Source organism: Solanum pennellii, chromosome 10, assembly GCF_001406875.1.
Source record: "Solanum pennellii chromosome 10, SPENNV200".
NCBI classification, from domain to species: domain Eukaryota; kingdom Viridiplantae; phylum Streptophyta; class Magnoliopsida; order Solanales; family Solanaceae; genus Solanum; species Solanum pennellii.
Window position 1 is genome coordinate 3,553,374 of NC_028646.1, and position 26,028 is coordinate 3,579,401.

At 30.9% G+C, this 26,028-nt stretch overlaps 4 protein-coding genes and 1 non-coding gene across 7 annotated transcripts in view; 1 reads left to right on the forward strand and 4 right to left on the reverse strand.

Annotated features, from left to right (window-relative positions):
* LOC107032305 overlaps positions 1–3,029 on the reverse strand; it is a 5,246-nt gene extending 2,217 nt beyond the window's left edge. Inside the window, exons 1-4 of the mRNA XM_015233895.2 lie at positions 2,875–3,029; positions 2,714–2,750; positions 1,983–2,620; positions 1,318–1,474 (exon numbers count right to left, since the gene is read on the reverse strand). Of these exons, the coding sequence (XP_015089381.2) occupies positions 1,318–1,474; positions 1,983–2,620; positions 2,714–2,750; positions 2,875–3,015 (973 nt within the window). The 5' untranslated portion in view covers positions 3,016–3,029. The remainder of the gene's footprint in view (positions 1–1,317; positions 1,475–1,982; positions 2,621–2,713; positions 2,751–2,874) is intronic.
* A 9,135-nt stretch (positions 3,030–12,164) lies between these two features.
* On the forward strand, positions 12,165–15,284 carry LOC107002607 (serine/arginine-rich splicing factor RS31-like). 2 transcript variants are annotated; one of them, XM_027912351.1, is made up of 6 exons: positions 12,165–12,305; positions 12,618–12,741; positions 14,038–14,150; positions 14,280–14,512; positions 14,604–14,846; positions 14,956–15,284. In XM_027912351.1, exons 2-6 carry the CDS (start codon positions 12,636–12,638, stop codon positions 14,975–14,977), a joined length of 717 nt encoding a protein of 238 aa, XP_027768152.1. In that variant the 5' UTR covers positions 12,165–12,305; positions 12,618–12,635; the 3' UTR covers positions 14,978–15,284. The 2 variants fall into 2 exon arrangements, with proteins under 2 accessions (XP_027768152.1, XP_015056177.1); XM_015200691.2 differs by having other exon boundaries at positions 12,166–12,305; positions 14,953–15,284.
* Positions 15,285–15,849: 565 nt separating this feature from the next.
* LOC107032232 (calcium-binding protein KIC) lies at positions 15,850–16,611 on the reverse strand. The gene has a single exon (XM_015233816.2). The coding sequence runs from the start codon at positions 16,436–16,438 to the stop codon at positions 16,067–16,069; it is 372 nt and encodes a 123-aa protein (XP_015089302.1). The 5' UTR covers positions 16,439–16,611; the 3' UTR covers positions 15,850–16,066.
* A 2,813-nt stretch (positions 16,612–19,424) lies between these two features.
* LOC107032304 (probable serine/threonine-protein kinase WNK10) lies at positions 19,425–24,111 on the reverse strand. 2 transcript variants are annotated; one of them, XM_015233893.2, is made up of 7 exons: positions 23,688–24,111; positions 22,212–22,249; positions 21,873–22,097; positions 21,568–21,788; positions 21,326–21,483; positions 20,849–21,248; positions 19,425–20,752 (listed from the first exon to the last, which is right to left on the reverse strand). In XM_015233893.2, the coding sequence occupies exons 1-7, from the start codon at positions 23,781–23,783 to the stop codon at positions 19,869–19,871; spliced, it is 2,022 nt and encodes a 673-aa protein (XP_015089379.1). In that variant the 5' UTR covers positions 23,784–24,111; the 3' UTR covers positions 19,425–19,868. The 2 variants fall into 2 exon arrangements, with proteins under 2 accessions (XP_015089379.1, XP_015089380.1); XM_015233894.2 differs by lacking the exon at positions 23,688–24,111 and having other exon boundaries at positions 21,873–22,077.
* Positions 24,112–24,964: 853 nt separating this feature from the next.
* Positions 24,965–25,037, reverse strand: TRNAF-GAA. Its single transcript has one exon. It is a non-coding gene; the product is annotated as a tRNA-Phe (tRNA).
* Positions 25,038–26,028: the final 991 nt, after the last annotated feature.

Consider the following 26,028-nt stretch of genomic DNA (forward strand, 5'->3'; position numbering starts at 1 on the left):
CACCCACTACCCCCACCCCACCACCACCACACCACCCCAAAAAAATAATAATTTTGATTTTAAAAAATATTTTCAATGTCATAAATTATTTTTTACTCTAGCAAAAATAAAAGATGTCTCTCAAAAACATATTTCATTCATAAATCAAATACTAAAAATCATTTCCAGAAAATATTTTTTACTGACCAACCAAACATGAGAAAATAAGTCCAAAATCTACTTATTTTCAAGGAAAACATTTTCTAGGAAAACATTTTCCATGGAAAACATTTTCCTCCATACCAAACACACCCCAAATGAAAAACACTTTGTACGTTATTTGATAAATTTTATTTTCAACATAATTCCTAACTCAAAAATTAGCTCAAATAAAAAAGGATTACTCAAAGAACCTCAAATTTCCATATCATTCACAGATGTGGGACAATCCATGCTTTATTTAGGGTTCCATTATTTGATCCAATGTGTGCATATTCATGGACAAGAATTGTAATTTTCACCTCATACAACTATTCGATTTCCTAGGACCCACATCAGGTGCGGCTTTAATACCATGTCAAATCGATATTGGGCCTAGCTCTATTTTTAACCTTTGGTCTAGCGCTACATAAATAGGAAAACATGTACTATCGATACAAATAAGATTCCAATAAACACATACAAGAATACAAGAAAGGAGGATTTACAGCGAAAAATGAATGACTTTATGTATTATCAGTTTGATCATGTCGTCCTACATAGAAATTTAGTAGCAAAAAATTTTATTTAATTTCGATATAATTGAATCAGATCAAAATAATGACGGTATAACCTAACGAATATATCTTTATTATCCAGTAATATTTGAGAGAAAAGCGTTTGGAAAGGACATATTTGTTATTAAATTATTGGAAAATGTACAAGTACACCTCTAGACTATGACTGAAATTTGAGAGACACACATTAACTAAATTTAGGTCCTATTACCTCCTCCCCCCCCCCCCCCAAAAAAAAAATCCCATTTTTTGTAATGTTATGCACCTTTTTAATTTACGTGACATTCAAGAGGTAATAAGATTTTAGTTTAGTTAAGGTGTGTCTTTGAGATCACGATCATAGTCTAAGGGGTACTACTGCTTTATCCCTTAATTTACTTTATCTTGAGATTAGTAATTATGAATTTCGGAATCCAAAATTATATTAAACATAGGATAAAATAATTTTACAATTTATCCCGAAACTATTTGTTATTCCAAACCAAACCATTCAATATTTTTATAATATATTTAGTATAATTTCATAGATAGAATCTGAAAAGGATAGAGTATACGGACGTACCTTGATCAGTTAGGAGAAGGGAAACAGATGATTCAACCCTGACGTGTTTAACACATGAAAGACCAAGCATGCTACCTGCTTTCACTTGATTGTTGTTTTTGGCCAATTTGTTTTCAATATCTGGATGAACCTTCCTTTTCAACACTTTCGTCATCAACTACAAAACATTTAATTTATCGCCATTAGACAGTAACAGAGTCAAAATTTTTAGTTTATAATTTTTGGATCATAATTTATTTTTGAAAATATTATTTACATATATTGAATTAAACTTGCATTGGGACTCCGACCCTGCATTGCATGCACGCAAAAGAAAGACTCACCATGTATTTAATTACCTTTGAATTTTAACTTATATACAAATGGATGTGTCAATAATTATTTCACAATATGTATAGTTAAACTAAGTGTTTGTAAAATTTATTTTATACTTTTGATAGAAGAAAGTTAAAATTTACTTTAAAGGCATGACTTCAGTAAGTGGTCGAGAATCATGAGTTCTCATGTTAAAACTTAGCGGGAGACAAAAAACACATAAGGTGATTTTTCTCATTTGTCCTAATATTGATGGACAGAGTTACTTGCTGCTGCTTGTTGTTGGTGGGAGGTGACACCAAACATCAAGATTATAAAAAAATTTAAAATATAAACACTATTAGACTCACTTTTTGTAGCTTTTGGATTGGGCGAGGCTCATCCTTGACACGTGGAATGAGCTTTTTGGCGAAAGAAAGTCCATTTTTGACTTGTGGAGATGAATTAGACTTCTTAGTGAAAATTTCCGACTCAGTAACTTTGCGTGCAGAACGACGCTTCGCCTTATTGTGATGATGATCAGAATCAGCAGAGAACAAATCTGCTAGAGTGATCCTTTCTTTTTTCATCATCTTAGTATTGGTCTGATCAGTAAATGAGTTGTTGTTTGACTCAATAATGTCTTCATTATGAATCATTTCATCTCCAATATTTGCATATATTAAAGGGTACAATTCTTCATTAATTCCTTCATGATCATTAAATGGAATTTCACATTCTTGAATTTCATTTTCCACTGAATAATATTCTTCTTCTTCTTCTTCTAATATTTCTTCTTCATCCTCTAGAGATTCAATGTCTATGACACTTTGTTGATCTTGAACATTTTTCATGAGTGGATCAAATCCAAATGTACCAATTGTAAGTAAACCTCCATTCCAAATGTCTAACATATGTGCAAATGAGGCATCTTGAAGAAGAATTTGTGTGTCATGATGACCAATAATTTCATTGCTAATCTTTAGTTCATCAATATCTTTCTTCCCATCTGCCAAATATAAAACACATGAATTAGCGACAGATAAATTCTGACTAACTATAAATTAGCGCGACGAAATTCGTAGTTAAATAATAGCATCACCTTTTTGATGAAACTTGCGATGCACCCAATTGAAGATCTAAAACCAAAACAAACATAAGAGAAGTTATTATTTATATTATTATAAGTAGTAGTCTAATAGAAAAATGGATATAAGTAAAGAAGAAAGAATACACTATAATTGAATTTTGAAAAATTTGTACCTTCATTGGGCTTTTTTCTTTTTTCTTTCTCTTTTGTGATTTGTTCAATTGAGTAGTGGGAATGTGAGTTGACTGGAGTATGTGACACAGTGAATAACTAATGTCATATGGCAAACAAAATATTAGTATTATTGTGGTCATATTTGGTAGATTGTTTGAGATTTTGACACGTGTTAAAGGGGAATAAGCTACATTAGGGTCCCTATAAGTATAGGCAATGTTTGGATATTGCATGGCATGGCATGTTTCATCAAAATTACTACCTTAGGTTTCATCTCTATGGCTTCATCGATGGTGCCCAAGTGTCTCCAAATGACATTATTGCCCTCTACCTTTAAATGAGATATTTGAGAAAAAATAAATATAAATTATATATATTGGAGTATATATATAATACGTAAGACCATCTCCAATCCATCTGTATTTTAATCTCCATTCTCTATATTTAGAGAGTAAAATAGAGAATGTTCTCTCCGACCCTTCTCCATATTACTCTCTATACTTCATTTATAGAGAGGTGAATAATAGTTCTCCAAATTTGAAGAACTACTATTCACGCTCGACTATTTTATTATTATTTCTATTACTTTCTAATTAACGTATTATTTTATATAAAATGTCATTAATTAAATATCTAATATTCATACTTCTTTTTAAATATAATATAATACTTTTAAAAATTATATTATTTGATATATAGTACTTTCATTCCGAATTAATAGTATTTTAATTTTTTTTCTAATTTTCATCAATGATATAATTTGATTTTATTATTAATTCTCACTATAAAGAACAAACACAATTAAAATGATAAGATGAGAATTTTAATTTAAAATAAAATACATAATATGATAGTTTAAATACAACATAATAATACAATACATAAAATTATAATTTAAATACAAAATAAAATACAATACGTAACATAATAATTAATTCGGAATAAAGCAAGAATCATGCCGAAAAGATCTTAAACGTGCATTCGGGGTTTTATAATCACGTTTTGCAATTATTATAATACGTCACTTTTTGAGGAAATGAATTGCTACATGAATAATAATTACATGTATTATACTGCACAACATTATAATTGAGGGTGAACATGATCTTAATGCACCAATTCAACATGTCGTAGACGTTCCAACTCCAACGATGAAAATGGTGGTGGATGAAAATCTCCGATTTGGACAATTTTTAGTTATACATAAAAAAAATAAAGGATGATAATGCTCATTTTGAACTCCGTATGCATTAATAGAGCATCTATAGAAGCAACGTAATAATTTAAAATTGAGTGCTTATGTAATTGTATATCAATCTTATTAGAGTTTGTCTATTAATTTGTATATTATAGCATATTTTCTTGAAATTTATGTTATTAAAAATTTAGAATAAAATATAATTTTATATTAAATAAAAATTTTTAAAAAATAAAATCTTATATCACATGGAAATTACATAACGTAATTATTGGGAAAAGATATAAGAAATTTATATTATGAAATAAGAAGATAAGAATGAAATAGAAATAATATATAGTATTGAGGAGAGAGAAAAAAATTCCTTTTTAGAGAGTAAAATAGAGAATTGTGTGAAGTTGGTTGTCTCAAAAAATTGAGAGCTCTATATTTGGAGAGTAACATAGAGGGTAGGGTTGGAGATGCCCTTAATAAAGGGACCTTCATATTTCTGCTTAATCGTAACGGTTTGTAGCTGTAAAGATATAATATTTGCGCTTAACTCACCGGAGGGGAAGTTAGTTAAGTCCATAAAAGGAGATTATCAGTCTATTCTCGAATCAATGTAAGACTTTGACTCACTCTGTCACTCTCGTTCACACCAGGCCTAGCTGGAGCGTGGACCGGGAGACCAAACTAGGATAGTCTTGGCTCTGATACGATGTAAAGATATGACACGTGAGTCTTACTCAACCACAAATTAGAGCGAGTATATACAAGTCCATATAAGGAGATCACCAGTCCATTCTCCAAATGAAATTTTTCGTCAATAATGAAAATCATGATATGAATATAGGCTAATATAAAATATCAATACAACAGAAAAATTGCCATGTTGTATATTCTTTTCGGTTTTATTGTTATAGGCTTTTGCAATCAAACATATTAATATTTGTTCAACATAATTTATCAACATAATCCAAGGATTTCAATTTTAGAAATTGAGAAAGTGCATAACTACAAGGATAAGTTCAAACTAGTTAATTACCCCCATAATTTTGGGATCCAAATTCAAGAATTTTTGTAACAACACATTCCGGTCATGGATTTGTCTTAGGTTTAGGATTTGAGCATAATATGGGTGTTATTAGGCCATTCGTCATTGATTATTGTATTTATTATTGTTTACATTAAGAACAAGTTAAAGACATTGCAAAAGGGAAAAACTCGAATTCTTTAGAGTTTTCACTACTCGATTTGATGGAACGTTTTATTTTCAATATATATAATGTAAACTACTTTATAGTATTACTTGTGTAATAAATACGAAAAACTCATAAGGGTTGGGCATGAAATAAAATCCTATCATTAAATATCATACCATGAATTCGTTAATGTACGTGTAGCTACAAGTGTAATTATTCATTGTGGTTGTACATATTACTTGTGATTGATATATAGTTGACTCTAGGGTACCATTATACACTAACATTTTGGGTGTGGATATATGAATGAACCAATATATTGTTGTATGTTTAGATTCATGCCTTGAAATTGACTATATGATCATACCAGTCATACCAATATATTGTGCATAATTGTGTATTGTTACTGCACTTACTTTTTTCTGATTGAGTATAGGATATACTCAAGCAGATAATATGAGACCTCACTTGTGAGACCAACGAATAAATTCGAGTGTAAGTTATTTCTTCTAGGCTGCCATGGACTTTAGTTTATTATTTTCTTGGTTAGGGTTGCATCCCCTTTTTCTAGATATTATAGAGTTTTTATACTTCGACTTTCAGTTTCTAGGGATTATTTCTGCATAGTTATTTAATTGATAATTTATTGAATTTATGAGAACTTGATCCTTTATTTGTTTTTAATTGTTTTCCTAGTATTTTGTATAATTTTTTTGCTTCTTAATAATGGTTGATGGGTTTGACGGAGATTATTGGTTGATTCTCCTATCGAAGAATTAGTGTGGATGTCATTTATGATACTCTGAAACTTTGACATTTTTCTTGAGGTATAAGCAAAATTTTAAAAAATAATTGTTAATTCATACAATAGAAACCTACACGTTTTATAAATTGATTATGGACTATATATATAATGGCTAAAATTTATAATACTAATAATAACAACAATAAAAACAACATAACAATAATAATAATCAAGAAATGACAATTTATTTTTTTCAATTATATCCTTTAGTTATTAACATTGAATTATTCTTTTTGAAAAATGTAGTGAATAAATATATTTGAGACTCTATTAGTTAACAGGGTAAAATGGTAAACTCACTATACCAATTATTATATTTTTAATAGGTGTGTCAAGTTAAAATTTGACAAGTAAAAACGGACGGAGGGTGTACCCCTCCGACCCATATTACTTGATCATTATACTAAAAATACTTCTCTCAAATAAATTGTTCATCTTACTAAATCAAAAAAGTGTTAATTAATTTTTTTTTCTATTTTACCCTGTCAATCTATTTTTTTAAAGTGTTCATATTTATTTAAATATTAAAATAAGTACTTTGATTTATTTAAGACCAACCTAATCATGTAGTTTTTGTTTTTTGTTATTTGTTATCATTGTGGTTTATTGTATTTAGGTAACTGCACCTTATTGTTATTCTTACAATTACTTGCATATATATTCCACACTACATTGCTTTAGCAATCATGTTTTTCTTTTAATTACTTTTTTAATTTGCTTGATAGAGTTTTTTCATAATCTAGCTTTTTTACCGTTAATAAGACTTCTGTATAATCTACCCTCCTTAGACCACAACCTTTTAAAATTCACTGTATTTGTTATTATTGTAATCTGTTTTTTCTACACACTTATTAATATTAAATTAAAAAAGAAAGAAAGAAATATTTTGTTCAAAGTGAAACCTAAAATGATGATGGTTATGGGTCTATATCATGATCAAGAGTTGGTTATAAACTTTGTATCTTGAAATCACATGCAGAATTCTCAAAGTGAAGACATGTATCCCACAAATATGGCTTTTGAGAAATTGACCACTTTAATTAGTTATTACACCTTCATATAGTAGGCATTGCCTAATCTTGTGAAGCACATATACATATATCCACTTTGTTAGGTTAAAATTATCAAAGGTTCACTACTTGCGTTTAATTTTGATGATGACAAAGTTTGGGAATTAAATTATTATCAAAGGGTTCAATTGTTAAGCTCATACATATGTCGTCTGGTATGTTGGATAAACGTCAGTACTCCTGAGATAAAATTTTATTATTGATTTATTCCTTATTTGATTACTAACTTTGCGATAAGTTATATCAATAACTAGTAATTCGTATCGAAATATGCTATATGAGAGAGTTGAATAATAGTACAGACTTTACTTATCTTGAAATAAAATAACAAAAATGTCTTAGAGGTCTCTCAAACTTTTTTCCAACTAAATAAGATGAATATTTTTTATACGAACTCGAAAACTATTACCTATATTATTACATAAGTTAAGTATACGTACATGGTATATAATAATTATTAGATTCAAACAAATATAAACATTGGAGTACATTGAAATCTTAATACACCCTATACCTAGTCTAATGAATTAACTATAGATTAGTAATGGCGTAATCTATAGTTAGAAAAGGTCCCATGATGACAAATTATTATTTTATCGAAAGAATTTAAATTCTTTCGTACAATGATTATATAACTCATTTATGCTAGAAGATATATAGATAGTCAAAATTATGCTAGTCCCACCTCTCTTTTTTTTTTTTTTTTTGAAATAATACACATTACACATTTAATTTTATGGAACTACAACCACATTTTAGTATACAATGAAGCTATGTAGGGAGGAAGACATTGCTAGAAGCAATTTGACAACTAGTGGCATGTCTCATTGTAGCCAGAGTAAAAGTTAAAGGAGAGAACATTCCCCACATACCACTCTAGCTAGGCTTCTTTATGACTATAGGATATGTGTTTGGTCATAAAAATTATTTTATCAGGTTTGGTTTATTCGATTCGTATACTAAAAATATAAAAATATCTATTTTTACTCGTTCATGTTTTTAGCAAATTAAGATAAAGAAGGGGAAGAAAAGGGATGTCAGAGACAGAGTAATCACATGGAAGTTATTATTTCTTTATGACTATAGGATATGTTTGGTCATAAAAATTATTTTATCGGATTTGGTTTATTCGATTCGTACACTAAAAATATAAAAATATATGTATCTATTTTTACTTGTTCATGTTTTTAGCAAATTAAGATAAAGAAGGAGAAGAAAAGGGATGCCAGAGACAGAGTAATCACAGGGAATTTATTATTTCTTTCAATACGATTCTTATCTTTAAATAACTACATAAAATATTAGTACTCGTCAAATTTAGATTTTCAAAGAATAATTCATAAGGTTAATTTAGTAAATAAAAATCTAAAATAAAGATTTTCTTTAAGGGAAGTGTTTGGTCAATAAAACGAAGAGAGTATTCACTTTTTCCAAATAATTTCACTTTATTTGAAAATCAGTGTTTGGCCATGAAAGTTTCAAATCCAACATAAAGTATACATCATATTTGGAAAACAACTTATAACTTTTTTTTCAGGTCAATTTTTTCGTTTGAGGTTGTATTTAAGTACATTCAAACATGAACACTGTACTAACCATTCTCTTCACGCTAAAGAACATAATTAAATACAATTTCATCTTCAGCTCCGACTCCATAAATTCTAAATAAAGTAAGCCTACTAAGTTTTGCTTTGGATTCTCTCAAAAGCTTAGCTATCATGTTTCTATGATCAGGTGGGCAAGTTTTGCATTTGGTGCATTTATTCCTAGAGGTGGGTCTATTCTTTTGGTCCCTTTCACTTACTCCTATCTTTCATTATCAATTTCTAGCTACAAATGCACTAAGAAGAATCCCAAATGCACAATACAAAACAAGTACTTCTCTAATTCACTTGATACGTTGCATCCTAATAATAATAATAATGTAGATTGGACGATGATTTACATTTTAGTAGTCAACGATATACAAAACAGAATTTTTCGTAAACAGTATCAACCTAATTAAGTTGAATACAAATTTCATTCGAAATCCAATGAATTATATGATTTTTATTTTTTTTCCCAATAAAAGGTAGCCAATAATGTCTAGCTAGCTAGCAAATGGTCCATCTCCTTTTCCCCCAACAGGCAAGGCACGTTTTTTAGATCTTCTTTTGAGCTATTATTTGCAAGAAAGTATGTAAGAGACGTGCCTTAAATTTGTTAAAGGTGGTCTTTAATTAGCCAAAAGCGATAGTGATAATAGGTGTCCATTTGAACGAAGGATATATATTAAAAGTTGGACATCTTTAATAAAAGCTATGGCTTTGGCGTATTGATAATGAGTGTCCATTTGAATGAAGAAGTTACGGGTTTGAACCCCAAACAACACAATATTTCTATGTATTAACTTGACAGTCACACACCATTATTCTTGGACATTCTTGATAAAATTTCTGGCTCCACCGGTATCAAAAGGGTTGGGTCAAATTTCTACCTAACTATTTGTATAGATAGTTGCTTTGATGACCCAATCATTTTTTATAAAGTCGATTGTTCCATTTGGATTGGTTAGGAGTGCATGACACATAAAGTTGAGGTAGACTAGAGCCATATCTTTTTTGTGATCTACATTATTTCTGTCCATGCTATAATTTTTATCCTTAATTTAGCTGTCCACCTTGTTGTGTTGAAGAATCAGGTTCTTAATAAAAACATTAAACAAGAAGAAAGATTGTCGAATAGAAGAAAACAATAAATTTATCGTGGAAAACAGCTTGCTCAAGAGAGAAAAAAATTATGATTATATTTGCCTCAAGAGACATGTAAAGGACTTGGTTTTTTGGAGTTATTTTAAGTCATCAGAATTAATTTTAGCTCACCTCAAATTCTTTCTTTTTGATGATGACAAATTCATATGCATCTTCAATATAAGAATTAACCGGCTTGATCAACAACATTGACTTTGCAAGATATAGATCTCACAAGAGTCTAGGGACTCAATTTCACTCATTGCAACCCTATAAATGACTAGGTGTAGAGATCTTGATAGTTCATGTAACAACCCAGCCTGCTAGTGATATTGTCCGTTTTGGGCATATAGGTCCGCACGAAGGTTAAAATGAGTCACCGCTTGTGTTTTTGTCGATGTAGAACTTCTTGTCTTAAGCTGGGGCATCACATACACCCTCTCTATGTACTCAACATCCTCTAGACTCAGATTGAGGTTTGTCTCGCTTTTTACCAACTCTGGCTCACGTGAACAAGACTGACACAGAAATAACTTTGATACCATTTGTAACAATCCATTGTGCTAGTGATATTGTCTGTTTTGACCTCAGCCTGCACAACTTTAAGTATATATGTTCTCTACAAAAAAATTTTTTGACTCAATTAATTTAGATAATATCACGATTTAGATAACGTAATAGTATACAATCTTAAAGAAACTAATTACTACCTTAGTGTCACAAAAACTAGTTATTTTCTCAATGTGATAGAGTGTTTTTCAAAAATAGGGATAACAATATTAAACTTCATCTAAGCTTACTTGCCCTGCTATGTGTGCATATATTTTATTTTTTTTATCGTATAAATGGAGTAAATATTTTAAACCTAACTAATCATAGAGATTCAAAAATGTGCTCTTAATCAATTTAATCTCCAAGCGGTTTCTTCCAAAATGCTCCTCACTTAAGGCTTTGGTACCAATAGTATAAAGAACTCTTCTTACATATTTCGCTTGTCAATATACAAACATAGTAATTTATCAGCAAGATTTTTTCATAAATCGTATACAAATAGCTAGAGTAAGCATATACAAAATTTCGAATCTATACATTCAAGAACTGAATTACACAAATTATGAATTTATACAAATCATACGAATTGTTCAAATTAGATTAATAACAAGAATTGAAGAAACTGTAGCCGCGAATTACAATATTCTTTAAACTATAGCTATAGTATTTAATATAGGCTAAATATTTGCTACTTTGCATAATTTTCCCAAGTATATAATGACGTATAAGAGATACAAGTGTATACACATTACATAAATAAGTTTGATTTTCTTCAACTTCTAAATTCAATATGAAATTTGGCCCAAAAGCTCATCAAATTTATTCAAGTCTCTCTTAATTTAAATTTAAAATTAAAAATAAGCTCCTATTTTATGTAGAAACACTTGTACAAAAAAAAAATCAAAACCAATTTATAGGAAACAATCAAGAAATTACTAAATTATTTGCGCTTCAACCTTTGTTCAAATTCATTAACCGAGATAATAATTAGTTAAAGTATTTCATAATCCACATTTTATGATCAGAAATCAGAAATTAACACTCATATTTCATAATCCACGTTTCAAAATTAGAAGAAAAAATTGAATCATCAAAAGATAATTTTTTATAAGAACTTTAACATTTCAAAATTTCTCTTTATATATGAAGTCGTCTTAAAACTCGAATTTTCAATTTAAAATTCAGCTTAAATTCTCCTAAAATTTTTCCAAATATTTGTCAAATTAATATCAAACTTCTTAAGATATATTCTATCCAAATACAAACAAGAATAAAACACTACAAAAAATATCAACTAACAAGAAAAAAAATGCAAAAATCCACAAAATCGAACAATAAAATAGCGTGACAATCAAAATACAATAAACAACAAACAAGGATAGCTATTAAAAATAAGAACTATAATACTCCTTCCGTCTCATTTTATATGTTATTCCTTTCTATAAATAGTTGAATCATAATACTTGTCATTTTACAAAAGTTATACATAAATTATCATATTTTTCCTATTATACCCTTGATAGAATAATTAATTATTCTTGTCATTTATTAATAAAGTTACATCGTTTCTTAATGCAAGTGCAAAGTAAAAATATGACATATAAAATGAAACGAAGGAAGTAATACGTTTAGTACAACGACAAGCACCAATAAAACTAAACCCTTAGAAAATACCATAACACTCCACTACGAGTTAATTTTCGAGTGCCAAATTCTCTTTAAAATTTGAGCAATGCGAGATGGGCCGGGTCAGTTTTTAATTGGCATACATTTCAAATAGTCATGAAATGGGCCCAAATCCATTATTTTCTTTTTCCGGATCAGTATTTAAACCCATTCTGCCCCATTTGATGTGTAATTTACTAGGGTTTTTCCGTCTTCTTTTGTAAAAGGTAAAGCTTTTTAGTTTTGATTTTCTGGTAAAATTACTGTAAATTAGGGTTCTAATTGTTGCTATTATCTTTGCTGATTAGAAAGATGGTTAATTTTTTTCTTTTAGAAAGTAATTAATTTCACAAATGTAGCTATGCCTGGAAAAATGCTGATTTTCCCTATTTATTGAAATATTTTTTTCTAAATTAGGGTTTAGTTGGTAAGGATTTAAGATATGAAGAGTTTAAGCATTTGAAAACTAGGGTTTTGCTGTAATTTGCCTTTTCTTTTCTCAAAACTGAGTTTTTTTTGTGATGTTTGATTGATTTCAGGTTTTACTGGAGGTGAAGATGAGGCCTATTTTTGTCGGGAACTTTGAGTTTGATACTCGTCAGTCAGAACTGGAACGGTTTTTTTCCAAGTATGGAAGAATTGAGCGAGTCGACATGAAATCTGGTATAGCGTTTTTTCTAAAAGATTTAGCTAGTTGGGTTTTGATTACTTGTCTTATGGTGTATATGTTGTTTTAAGAAACAAAGTTGGGATACGTTTGTGGCCTGTCATGGGGTTAACTTGGGGTTTTAAGTTTCATGGAGCTCACACTCTATATATGAGTTTGCACTTTATGTGTTGGATAGGAGTCTTCTGCGAATGCCTCGGATTGTCTGTCCTATACAGCCCAAAACTTTCGTATATGTTTGCAACTTATATGTGAGAATTGTTTTTCTATATTAGTAATTTCTTTGTGTGATCACGATCCTCGCAATTCTTGGTACATAAAGGGTGGTAGAGCTTTAATGGTTTCATTGTATGGAGTTGTTATTTAATGAGTTTCATTTTCAGCTGTATAAATTAATGACTATACTTGGATGATAATTTTTTGTAAGCAAGTTCTTGTATGCTTGCCTGATATCATTAGCGTTTTTTGGTTCTGGTGTCTTTATCTAATTATTGTCTTGTTTAATTATTTTGACGTTGGAAAGTATGTACTTATTTGAGGTGTATTATAGGTTACATTTTTTTACCACTTGGGAGAGTCGACTATAATTATTTTGGTTAAACAAACAACATAATTATATGACTGTGTCTGTAGCATGTAGTAATGCTATGCACGAGTTGTCAAGACATAATATGGAACCAAACATTCATTTGGAAAAGATCTCCGCATTCAAGTGTTTATTTTGCCGCAGGCACGTCTACTAAGGAAAAAGAGCTTCTATCATGGCTCAACACTTCTGTGCCCCTATCTGCCTGCTTGATCTCCTCCTTCTCACTGATGCAATTGTGTTCTGAATTTCTTACATCGATCTTCTGTCATTCACTTACTTCACTACTCATGTTGCTTATCACGAGAATGATCATGGTGGGATCAGTCAGTTCATCATGCCATGCCTACCACTACTAATAAAGGGGATCAATGAATTATATCATGCCATGCCTACCAATTCTGAAAATCGTGCTCTGAAATTGGTGATGCATGCTTAGCAATGACTACTCAGACCTGAGTTTTAAACCTTTAATAAGCCTTCATCACCTCGACCATCATCATCATCATCATGATCTAGTTCATGCAAGGCCTCTACTTCCTTACTTTCCTCAAGTCCTCACATACTTGCAGGTGTTGTACGGTATTTAATTTCTAAAGGAGATGAGAACTTTGATTTAGCCGATGTATACTCTACTGAAAAGACTTTAGATCCCATGACTTACTGTTCTTTCGGCCTTATAATGAAGTCTTTACAACTACTACAGGGTATGCTTTTATCTACTTTGAGGATGACCGAGATGCAGCAGATGCAATCCGTGGGACTGACAACATGCCATTTGGTTATGAAAGGCGCCGGCTCTCCGTGGAATGGGCAAAAGTAATGTTTCCATCTCCATCCGTCCTAAATTTGAGAAATGCAAGCTGATAGACATTTCCCTCCTGGAAGGCAGTGCAATTTGTTAACAGTTGTCATCTTATTAAATTGATTATGACTTTGTTTTGACAGGGTGAACGTGGTAGGCATCATGATGGTGGCCCCAAGTCTGGTGGAAACCAGAGACCGACCAAAACATTGTTTGTAATTAATTTTGACCCTATTCGTACTAGGGTCCGAGACATAGAGAAACACTTTGAACCTCATGGCAAAGTCCTTCATGTTCGCATCCGCCGCAACTTTGCGTTTGTGCAGTTTGAAAATCAGGAAGAAGCCACAAGAGCTTTGGAGTGTACACACATGAGGTTAGTAAGATATTTTAGTCTACTGCTCATATATGCAATAATCTGTGTGTTTGTTTCCTAACAAGAAGTGAGTTGCTAATGCATTTTGCAGTAAGGTCCTGGATAGAGTGGTTTCTGTGGAGTATGCATTGAAGGATGACGATGAGAGGGGTAACAAATATAACAGCCCTAGACGAGATTATGGCAGGCAAAGGGATAGTCCTTATCGAAGGTCACCAAGTCCAGTGTATCGTAGGAACCGACCGAGTCCTGATTATGGCCGACCTCGGAGTCCTGTTCATAATGGTCCATCATATGACAGATACAGGAGTCCACAGTATGGAAGGTATCGCAGGTAGTAAATATTTTCTTTTTCTGTTTGGCTCTTAATCGTCTTAACAACATTTCTTGATGCAAGTAGGCAACCGTTGTTGACGTTTCCCCTTTTTTGTATTTTTCAGCAGGTCTCCTGTTCGGAGGTCTTGAACTTGAGTCAGTTCTTTATGTGGGAGAGCTTGTGCTGTCATAATGTAAATGCTTGATGCAGTCTGGTTGTGTAGGAGAGAGATCTATCGTTTATCAGTGTAATAGATTAGCTGTTGCATTTTGTTGCTTTAACTTAGTTGACTGTAGCTTGTGAATTTAGCTGTGGGGGAACATTGTTTAGTAGTAGTAGTATTCTCATTTCCTATGAATGTTGGAGACCATTTGGTATTATCTCATAGATAGGATTGGAGACTTTTTTTCAAGTACATAAAAAGGGGATCCCTACAATGATCCTTTTTCTATTTAATGTTTTACTGTGACAACTTGTAGCTAAATGAATTCCCTAGTAAGCACGTCATAAGTGTGAAAAAAATTCTATTTGTTATACTTGAAACGATATAGTCGATCAAGAGAAAGGAGTTCAAACTGGTGATTACTCCCAAAGAGCTTAGTTATTATTAATGTCGTGGTAAAGATTAGACCTCGCAAACTCAGTGTGGAAGTTTGAAGAAAATGTTCTTAGCATCAATACTTTTCTATCCCACAATATATTCTATTCTTTACCTTGGAATGAATTATCCTTATAAACACCCCAACCCCACCACCACCAATTTTAGGAAAATAGCGCGGCGTAGGCAATAAAAATGAAGTAGATGAAAACGATAAGAAAGTAAAGTTAGGAAAAAGTATTGACTTAACATATATCTTCTTATTTACTTAAACTTTGGGTGGTAGTATTACCCGCTAGACCAGTACTAGTGGAAAGTAACATGTATCCGACTAAATAGTCAAAATTCGTGCAAGTTTATCGGACATCACATTTATTTAGGAAAAAAATAGGAGTGGTAGGGTGCATAGTTTAGGGAAGTTAGTCAAACTTGAAGGAGGATTATGTTGATATTGAGAATTGAAATAAACTTTTCATCTCAATTAGAAACTAGTAACCTTAAAACTTATTACATCCAATTGAGAAGGAATGGTAATATGGAATGAACAAATATAATTTAACATTCAATCCATATTACATATGATATTTAAAGCTTCTTATATATATATTTTTTTGTCCATTTCATATTTTTGGATAGACAATTATGAACAAGATGATTTAGCTAACTCTCTTTGAAGTGCCTTATCAAGCCATACCTCAGCATCTTGCATCATTTCTGGACTAAGTCTAACCATAAGAATACAAAATTCTGTTTCATTCAATGCTCCATCTCCATCTAAGTCTCCTTCTTTTACCATAGCCTCTGCATCTTCTCTACTCATCCCTTCCATCCCTAAAAACCCCGAATTCTTTTGTAAGCTCGACGATGTGATCAATCCATTTTTAGGGTCTGATAGAAGCCTGAACCCACCACATAGCTCCGCCACAAAGGCCTCCACGTCTAATTTTTCAGCCATCACAGGTAACAAGTCTTGATATTCTGTTGTTCCTTCGCAAACTTTGTAAGTTTCCATTTCTTCGTACTTAGGACAAAATTAGATGTCAACAACAACTCATATGAATGGAAGTTCCTATTAGTATAAGAAATGTTGAGAACTATATTTATAGTGCTAAAATTTCTTGTGAAGTATAATAGGAAAGTTCCCTTGAAATTCCAAATGTAAAGTAATTATTTTGGTGAATATTATGAAAGTATAAAAAAGATATTGTCACATTGTCAATTGGGAAGAATCATTAATTTAGGTAGGATAGGTAAAAGAGAGTGGGGATGGGCTATGTCCTATGGTCCATATTAATTCATATGGAATCATATGAATGGATGGTTTATGTAGGGACTCTAATTTTGTTAAAACTAGTTATTCACTAATTAAATATATAAATTATATATTATTTTATATTTAAAATGTATACTTAATGTATGTATTTACTGACTATTATTTTAATAGACGACTATATAACGTAATTTTTCCTTTTAATAAGCAAGTTTTTGGAGTTGTTTACGCTACCTCTCTTTTATTTCAAGATTCTAATCTATAGACTATAGGTGTGGCTAACAATAAGTTTGTTTTGTTCTATTCATATTAAGTTTCTAAAAATTACATAAATGTACTTGCCAACTAAATGACTTTTCTTTCCTCAACATTGAAAAAGACTAAAAAAGATTGACAAAATCTTTTGTGAACTACTTAACTTAAATATAAAAATAATAAAACTTTATAATAAGGAATGTACAAAAAAAAATTAGTAGATTTGTGTCATGTTTGTATAATTATATTCTTCATTTGCCAAAAACATTAGATATTTGATTTGCTTTTCTACGTATATATGTTTATCGATGGCGTTGTTGAAAAATATAAATATATTCTATATTAAAACGATAATAACGCTGACATAAAAAGTCTTTTGTATATTTAAATTTTGAATTCGTCACTGTCTGAGTGGAACTTCTAGTTGTTTCCAAGTTGTCAACAGCATCTATTGATCTTATTATATCGTGTAGGATAGTTTATATGATGAAGGTTTCTAGGAAGGTTCATAGGTGGGGAACTTCAAAGAGACTTGTGATTTTTAATTTAGCTAGATGTCATAAGTGATCTCTTTCTTTGAAGCTTCCTTTTGGTTTGATCCTTTTTTTTTGTCTTCTACCTATGTATTTATGTATTGTGTGGTCCATGCCTCAATTATTTACGTATTTGATACGAAGAAAAATATTTTTTTAAAAAATAAGTAATTTCTTACTCATTTTTTAAATATATTAAGAGCATTTTATAAGTGATATGACAAAATATTATGAGAGTGGGGGTTCGAGAGTGGCGGCTGGCAGGAAACGAGGTAGTCGAGGGGTGTTCAGTGGATGGGGAAGAGACAATAAACATGAAATAGCAGAGGGGATGAAATGGTCAAGGGTTGTGGAAGTTAGGGAGTTGAGTGGACGGGGGAAGAGATGATTAACTTGAAACAGCCGACTCAATTATAACTTGTTTTCTTTGTTTTCATTATGAAAGTTGTTTTCTTTATTTTTACGATTTAAAAAAGATATTCTTTACAAAATATTTTGATTAATCAAATGAAAACATATAACTTTTTGATAACACTCTTAAAAGATGAATGAAAATTGCTTATAGATAGTGAGATTCACTATAACAAAAATACTTTTTAGCAGACAGTAAATATATTAACAGAGAGTGTTAAAATCTTTATTGACATTAGTTAATAGTCATTGAACCCAATGTCGTTAAAGGTATTAATTGCCGCTAAAAGTACATATCAAGTGACAATCAAGTTATTGTTGTTAATTAATTACCGCTAAAGATCATTTTTATATCGATTAGTAATATGAAAATAAAGGATGTTTATCTGGTACTATATATTAAAATTATAAACTAAAGTCTTTAAGCTTATTTTATTAAAAGTAATAAAGATAAAATTTTAAATAAAATGTTTAAACTAATATCTTATATTTCCGTTTATACATAAAACCGTTTTTAGACGTTAGCTGAATATAAATATAAAAAATGCATCTTTTTAAAATACAAATTAAATTAGAAAGAGAACTTTTTATTTTTTAATAAAGTATATGTGTGAAAATGATATGTATGAATATATTCCTGCCAAAGTGGTGGCTTGTTTTTTCCACCGTTATTATTTGCTTTACGTAAGCAGAGTTTTGGAATAATAATAAAATTATTTTTGTTTTGAGTTATAGATTACGAGTACGAGTTATAAAAATAGTCAATAATATTCAGTATTAGGATATGTTGTCTACATCACTCCCTATAAGATCTGATTTTTTTTAAATTTCACAAACACAAAATATTTTATGCACCAAACTGTTATGTTTGAGAATATGTTAGAAAAAGAAAAGGACTTGTTTTTATCATATTGTTTCATATATTATATTCTCTATTGATAATAATCACACCACTTTGAGAAATTATTTGCAATTTTGGATTCTTCTTTCTTGGCCAGCAAATGGAGAATATTAATAGGAATTTCTTGTAAATAGAATTTCTACATTTTATCTTCTTGTAATAATATTATCTTTTATCTTCCAATTTCTTTTTATTGAACTTGTCTTAGTCCCAGTAAGTTTCATATTTGTCTAATATATTTGGTTCAATTGCTACAAGAAACAAAGGTAAAACAAAAATGAAACTTTTGAGTATGGTGATTCTCTGCTTTTGATAGTGTGCAAACTTATACGTTCTCTTGAACGGGCGAGTGTATTAGGATAAAAAGATCAAAGATTTTATTGATATATACAGAAAGTTAGACAGTTATTTTGGGTTGGCGAGAATATTAGGACAAAAAGATCAAGAATTTTCTAGATATAGGTCGTTCTCTTGGGCTCTCGAGAGTTTAGAACAAAAAGATCAAGGTTTTTTAGATATAAAGAGAAAGATAAATAGTTATCTTGGGTTGGCGAGACTATTAGGGTAAAAAAAAACCATAGATCGTTCTCTTGGGCGGGCAAGAATACTAGGGCAAAAAGACCAAGAATTTTCTAGATCAAATAAAGCGAGTCTGGACCCCACAATGACATTATTTTCTTAAAACACATATAACTCATTAGACTACATAGATATAAATGAGTTGAGAGACCTTACCACTGTAAGGTCTAAATACACTTTACCCTCCTCAGACCCTGGGATACGTTGTTGTTGTTGTTGTAGGCTACATAGATGTAATCTCACAAGCCACTTCCCTCTTTTACAACTAGCAAGAGATTAGAAGTAAAAGGCACACTCAGACCAAATGTGGCCAACAGAACAGAGCCAAGGTAGAAACAAAGAGAGCTATACAACAATGTACACAACTTATAGTATGATCTCCACCTACCATAATATCCGCGTATAGAATGAGACTACAAGATCCTTAAAGATCGAAGCTATATAGAGTTAAGCGTAGGAAAAGAAGAAGAACGAATACTAGCCTTCATTATTTTTACAAGACAAACTCGGATATTTGAAGAAAGTTGGCAACGCATCCAGTCTTGATCAGTTGCTTGCCAACTTTCTTAGTCTTCCATCTCTTCCTGCAGTTTTCCAGTTCCTCTTCCTTCATTGTCGAGAGTTCTTGAAACCACTGCTGATATTGCAAATCAATCGCTTTCATCTCCAACTTTAGCTCAGTATCCTCATCTTTCTCGATCATAGTAGAGAAAGAACCACTTGACAAACTCATACCTCTTGAAATTTTGTCGATATCTGAATAAGTCATTGTTTCTGAATCCTTTCCATATTCATTTGATGGTACGCGTTCTGCAGCATCACTGTTGTTTTCCTGTGTTGTCCATTCATCGTGAAACAAGTACCTAAAATCCATCTCCGAGATGTTTGTACTACAACTTCTAGGAAATCCATCATTAATATGATCATCAGACCATACAGTAGCATCTTCAGCCATTACTCTAGAAACAACTGATTGTTGAGATTTTCCATAGCGCGATGGGGAAGCAAATGTAACATGATGAGAAGCGTCATCTGAATTCACATCACTTTGAGCACCAACCACGTTAAAGTCAGAAATAACACCTTGGTGACCTATGGACTTGTACGGGCAACCACTCACGTCTGTTTGCCACGAATTTGAAGACAAGTTTAAGTTTTCATGAGGTTGTTTGCTTTGATTTCTCCCTCCACTCGAATGGTGGTCACCAGAAGACGGATTCCAAGCTGGAAATATCTTCATTATTAGGTGATCAATAAAGTCAGCGATAAAAGCTACATCATGATCAGATAGCTGCAAGTGTTCAACCATCTCAGCAGCAACTAACGGTGCAGTGTCAGTTTCAAGATAGAAAATGAAATGTATATTTCTTACACTACCTGCGCGATAAACCAAATGTTTGGAATAAGCAAAAGAGGATATATGATTCCGCAATTCTCAAAAACAACAAAATGATATACATATATAAACTTTACCAGCAGGATCTCTGATCCGCAAAGTCAATGAAATTGAGTTGTCGTCATTCTTCTTCCCCATTAATTTGAATTCGTTATTCTGATGACATCTCTGGAATTCTAGACCTGGAATGCTAGGACTTCCGTAACTGTAACTAGAATCTGTATATGTAGATTGGTTAGACTCGAAATCCATATCCATCGGATGAGGTAATGGCTTCGATAAACTCAACGATCCAGGACTTTGCTTCGTTAACTGAATTTGATTATCGACTGACTCCTTCAAGTTTTCAAATTGAAGAAACGAATCTTTCAGGAGGTCCCTGGCTGACAATCTCTCAGATGCTGCAACCAAACATTTTCCAATGAACGCTTTGACTTGAGGATCGATAACTTTACTGAGGGAAGCAGGTTTAACGCCCTGATAACGCAAAGTTCTTTTAGATCGACACCATTACAAACAGTATACAGATTTAAACATCGAGTTACAGAACTCACCGAGCTAACTTTCTTATAAATTTGAGCAGAGTTGTTGCACTCGCTGTAAGGGTACTCCAAAGTTATCATTTCCAACATACACATTCCGAAGGAATATATATCTATTAGTTCATTATACTCTTCTTCGTACAGCTCGGGAGCCATGAATTCAGGAGTCCCTTTTCGTATATAAAATATATAGAATCAGTACTGAAAAACCGCGAATTTTTGTCTAAATAAATTGTACAACAAAATCACCATACCAATAACACTCTTAGCAGTTGGTTCCTTCATAATAGTTGCCAATCCAAGATCACCAATCTTGATTTCCCCATGATTTCCATTAACAAATATATTATCGCACTTCAAATCGCGATGAATGATAGGTGGATTCTGACTATGGAGATACTCTAAACCTTGAAGAATCTGTCTTGCCCAATTCTTTATAGCCTTCATATCAACACTTTTATACTTGTTACGATATCTACATTTTTTTTTCACGAATTTTAACGAATAAAACAGAACAAAAGCAAATGAAAGAAACTACTCAAGGAAAAAAAAACTCAACTGCCTCAGATTCCCAGACGTGAAGAGCTCAGTAATCATGTTAACTGTCTTCTTCTTGTGATCGATCCACGAATCGTATAACTGCATTACGTTTTCATGTTTCAATTGTCTTAGAAGATCAACCTCTGAATACAATTTTTCCAAACTTTCTGGTGGCTGCACGTCCTCCATTTTTACGCGACTCCATGCAACTTCAATACCTTCAACTACATCAAATGCCTTGTAACTATATATAAAAAAACAGAATTTAAGAACAGAACAACTTAGTTATTTCAATTATATCAAAATTAAGAGATCAAAATGAAAAAAAAAAAAAAGAGATAAAAGGTGAAGAACATACACAGTCTTGAATGCTCCCTTTCCCAATACCTCATTATACTGTAAGAGAAAACAAAAGCATGTGTGTGTGTTATAAACGATTGTCAATGAACACATATTTTCTTAACTTCTGCTTCGAATATTTCTTTAATCTAACCAAAATACATAATAATGAAATCTTATGAAGATAAATATTGTAAATTGATAAGTTATAATGAAATGGTCATAATTTATAAGTATATATTAAAGAAAAATTAAAATTAGATTATGTATCTTAAAGGCATAATACATAAATATGTTCTTTAACTTAGCTTCAAATCACATTTATGCCCTTCAACTTTGGGTTTGCACAAGTAGACACTTAAACTTGTATAAAGTTGAACAAATAGACACACGTGTCCTACATGTCATTTTTTGTCCTACGTGGTGTCCTGCGTGTATCGTGCAACGCAGGACTCACATGTCTACTTGTTAAAGTTTATGCAAGTTTAAGTGTCTACTTGTTCATATCCAAAGTTGAAGGGCATAAATGTGAAATGAGGCAAAGTTAAAGGGCACATTTATGTATTATGTCTATTTTAAATGTCTAAGCCAATGTAATATTAAAGAACCATTATTCAACATTAATGACATTCTTAATATTGAATTAATTTATTTTGTTACCATTAATGTTCATTTGATTTTGAATTGAGCTTTACTAGAATTACTAATATATAATATGGATTATTACCTTTATTGGACCGTTCAAAATTGTAAGTATAAAAAAAAACTTGAAAACATATGTTAAAAGATAAAAATTATGAAAATGTATAAATAATATATAGAAATTACATCAAAATAAATATTTTTATGTATAAAATAAATTTTAAAAGTTATATATATAAACGTATGATTGGTTTGGTCTCGGATTGACTTTTTGTAGTTAAAACCAAACCAAGTATAGTCGAATTTTTTTTTACCAATACCAAACCATTAGTCGGTTGCTTTTTCTAGTTTGACTCAATTTTCGGTTTGATTCGATTTTGTACATGCATACTCAACTCAAGCTAAACTCATTTTTTAAATGTAGAATTCTTTAACTAATCAACACTCAATCCCATATAACATAATTGACCTAACCATCACCTGTACTACACATTCTTATCACAAAGAACACGAGATGCGAATCTCCATTTTATCTACTTCGCCCTTATACTACCTCCTCAATCTCTCTGTTACCTTGAATAACGGATCCTAGGTACTTAAAATTTGCTCTCGACTTTTTTTTTTTTTTTTAAAAAAAATATATTTTCTCTATCGAAAATAGAAAGAAAAAAATAAGCTCCAGAACGAACATTCTACATTGTTTATCTCCTCTCGACCCTCCACAACACACCTTAGCCCCCCTCCCCACCACCTCACATACCTACCCCTACTAAATTATATACAAATACTTTTCTAGTAAAACATTTTCCTTGGCACGTAATATAGAAATGTAAACAAAGTAAAAAGAAATTACCCTAACATATCGTCCATTAGGATCTTTCTCAACATAGTCATCTTGCAAATTGTATGTCTCATTACCCCAATTTCCAATTCCAGCCCCAGAAATCATTTTTGTTGAACAAAAACAAAACACAACGACGACGACGACGACGAAGAAGAAGAAGAAAAGGTTTTTACTCAAAGAGAAAAGAGGATTTCATCAAGAAAAAATGATTTTTTTGAATGACTGAAAAGGCCAGGGAGAAAGAAGAATCGTCGTAGGAATCGACATTGGGTATCATTGAGATCCACCCAATTCGTCGAATTAAATATACAAATTGATTTACTTCTTTCCATAACAATAACAACATTCTCCATTATAAAACGAATTTCTACAACTCTTCTTCATTCAAATGCATACATACATACAAAAATAATTTTGCTTTACTCAATTGTTGTGATGATATGATAAAATTGCATCCAACATATAAATTGTTGATTAGAAAAAAATGGGATAAGAACCGAAAAAAATGGAGAAAAGGAAGGTTTGTTAAAAGGGACTATATAAAAGGAAACAAACACTTGGCTATATATATAAAAAGAATTTATAGTTGATGTAAATTGTAGTGAATTATGTTTTTAGTTGATGTGTTTTTGTATCTTCCATAATGTTTAACGTAAATAGAGAAACAGGGAAATTTTTTTTATGAAATAATAAACTCTTAATTCAAATTAAATGTTATAATTATAGTGTTTTTTTTGTAATTCCTAGCAAACATTTCATATTTTTGTCACCCCATTTGTATATCGAAATATACAAATTCAGGACCCATTTATATATCAAAATATATAAATACACTGAAATATACAAATACAAGACCTATTTATATACTGAAATATACAAATGCAAGACCTATTTATATACCGAAATATACAATGCAGGACCAATATGTATACCGAAATAAACAAATGTAGGACTCGTTTGTATACCAAAATATACGAATAGATCGAAACACACAAATGCAGGATCCATTTGTATACTGAAATATACAAATGAATGACTCCTTTGTATGCTCAAAATATTTGTCGTGTATGTATGCGTATATCGTTACAATTGTATGACTCGTTTTTTTATGTATGCGTATATCGTATACAAATGTAGGAATCGAAATATACAAATGTAGGACTCGTTTGTATACCAAAATATACAAATGCAGAATACATTTTTATGTTTGTTATATGTGAAAATAAAATTGTAAACAAAAAAATTACATGAAACTATAATAAGGTTTCTAATTTTCTTAAAAAAAATGCGGTGAACGTGGATCGAACACGTGACCTTCAGATCTTCAGTCTGACGCTCTCCCAACTGAGCTATCCCCGCTTGTTGGTACAAATTCTAACATAAAAGGAATATATTTGCTTATTTGTAAGAGTATATATGAAAAACTTTCAATTATCGTAATTTACAATATAACATAATATATTAGTTCGGATTGCTTTCTAATATATAAGCCAACAAGACTTGGGAATATCACAACACTAAAGAATTGTACTTAAAGCAATCTAATTGGTACATTAAATTAATACTTTTCTCCTTTCTATGAAAACACATGTCAGCACTGCCAAGGGTTTTTTCCAATTTAAAGTGACGGTATTGATTAAGAAATTATTTTATTTGTTTCAGAGTTGTCACTTGAAATTGAGTTATGGTGCTCCAAATCACTTTTTTGTTTAATTTCTAATCAAAAGGAAATGAATCTTTGTTTGGTTCTGCAAATCAGAAATTCGGATAAGAATTCTGCTGACCGAGAGAAGGTAAGCATCCCTCGAGTCCCGTGATTCTACACGATCGTTTTAATTGTTACTTATCTTGATATATTTTGGACAATTTGTGTCGATATGTCATGATTTGCTTGTTTTTTAATCGTTGAATTTTTATTAGTCTCAAAACCGAATGCATAATTGTATTCTCGATCATGACATTTGAAAACATAACTGTCTTCCCCTCTCGAGTTCATTACACCTAATAATCTTTATCTACACCTCTTGATATAAAATAATGAAAGTTAACTATTAAAAGGTGTATAGAAGTTTGTTTGACATTAAAACTAATTATTTTTCTTTATAAATCCAAAACAACTTATTCAAAGCAAATCATTATTATTAACATCGACTAAATTTGAATAAGGTCCAACAAGTTAAATTTAAATAGTAAACAATAAAATGATATGATTTATGATATAATTTTCTTTAGATTAAAATGTGGAAATGTTAACATTAATAGAAATTGTATAGAAATAGCAATTCAATTAATGATTCAACCTATCTTAAGTCAAAAATTGCTATTTTTAATATATATATATATATATATA

Bases quoted from the DNA above. Each gene is read 5' to 3' on its own strand.
- LOC107002607 (XM_015200691.2), top strand. From the start codon at position 12,636: ATGAGGCCTATTTTTGTCGGGAACTTTGAGTTTGATACTCGTCAGTCA. The intron at 14,151-14,279 runs GTAATGTTTCCA...TTGTTTTGACAG, and splicing joins TCTCCGTGGAATGGGCAAAA to GGTGAACGTGGTAGGCATCA. The intron at 14,847-14,952 runs GTAGTAAATATT...TGTATTTTTCAG, and splicing joins CAGTATGGAAGGTATCGCAG to CAGGTCTCCTGTTCGGAGGT.
- LOC107032232 (XM_015233816.2), bottom strand. From the start codon at position 16,438: ATGGAAACTTACAAAGTTTGCGAAGGAACAACAGAATATCAAGACTTG.
- LOC107032304 (XM_015233893.2), bottom strand. From the start codon at position 23,783: ATGATTTCTGGGGCTGGAATTGGAAATTGGGGTAATGAGACATACAAT. The intron at 22,098-22,211 runs GTATGTTCTTCA...TTTTATATATAG, and splicing joins AAGGGAGCATTCAAGACTGT to TTACAAGGCATTTGATGTAG. The intron at 21,484-21,567 runs GTATGGTGATTT...ATATACGAAAAG, and splicing joins AACTGCTAAGAGTGTTATTG to GGACTCCTGAATTCATGGCT.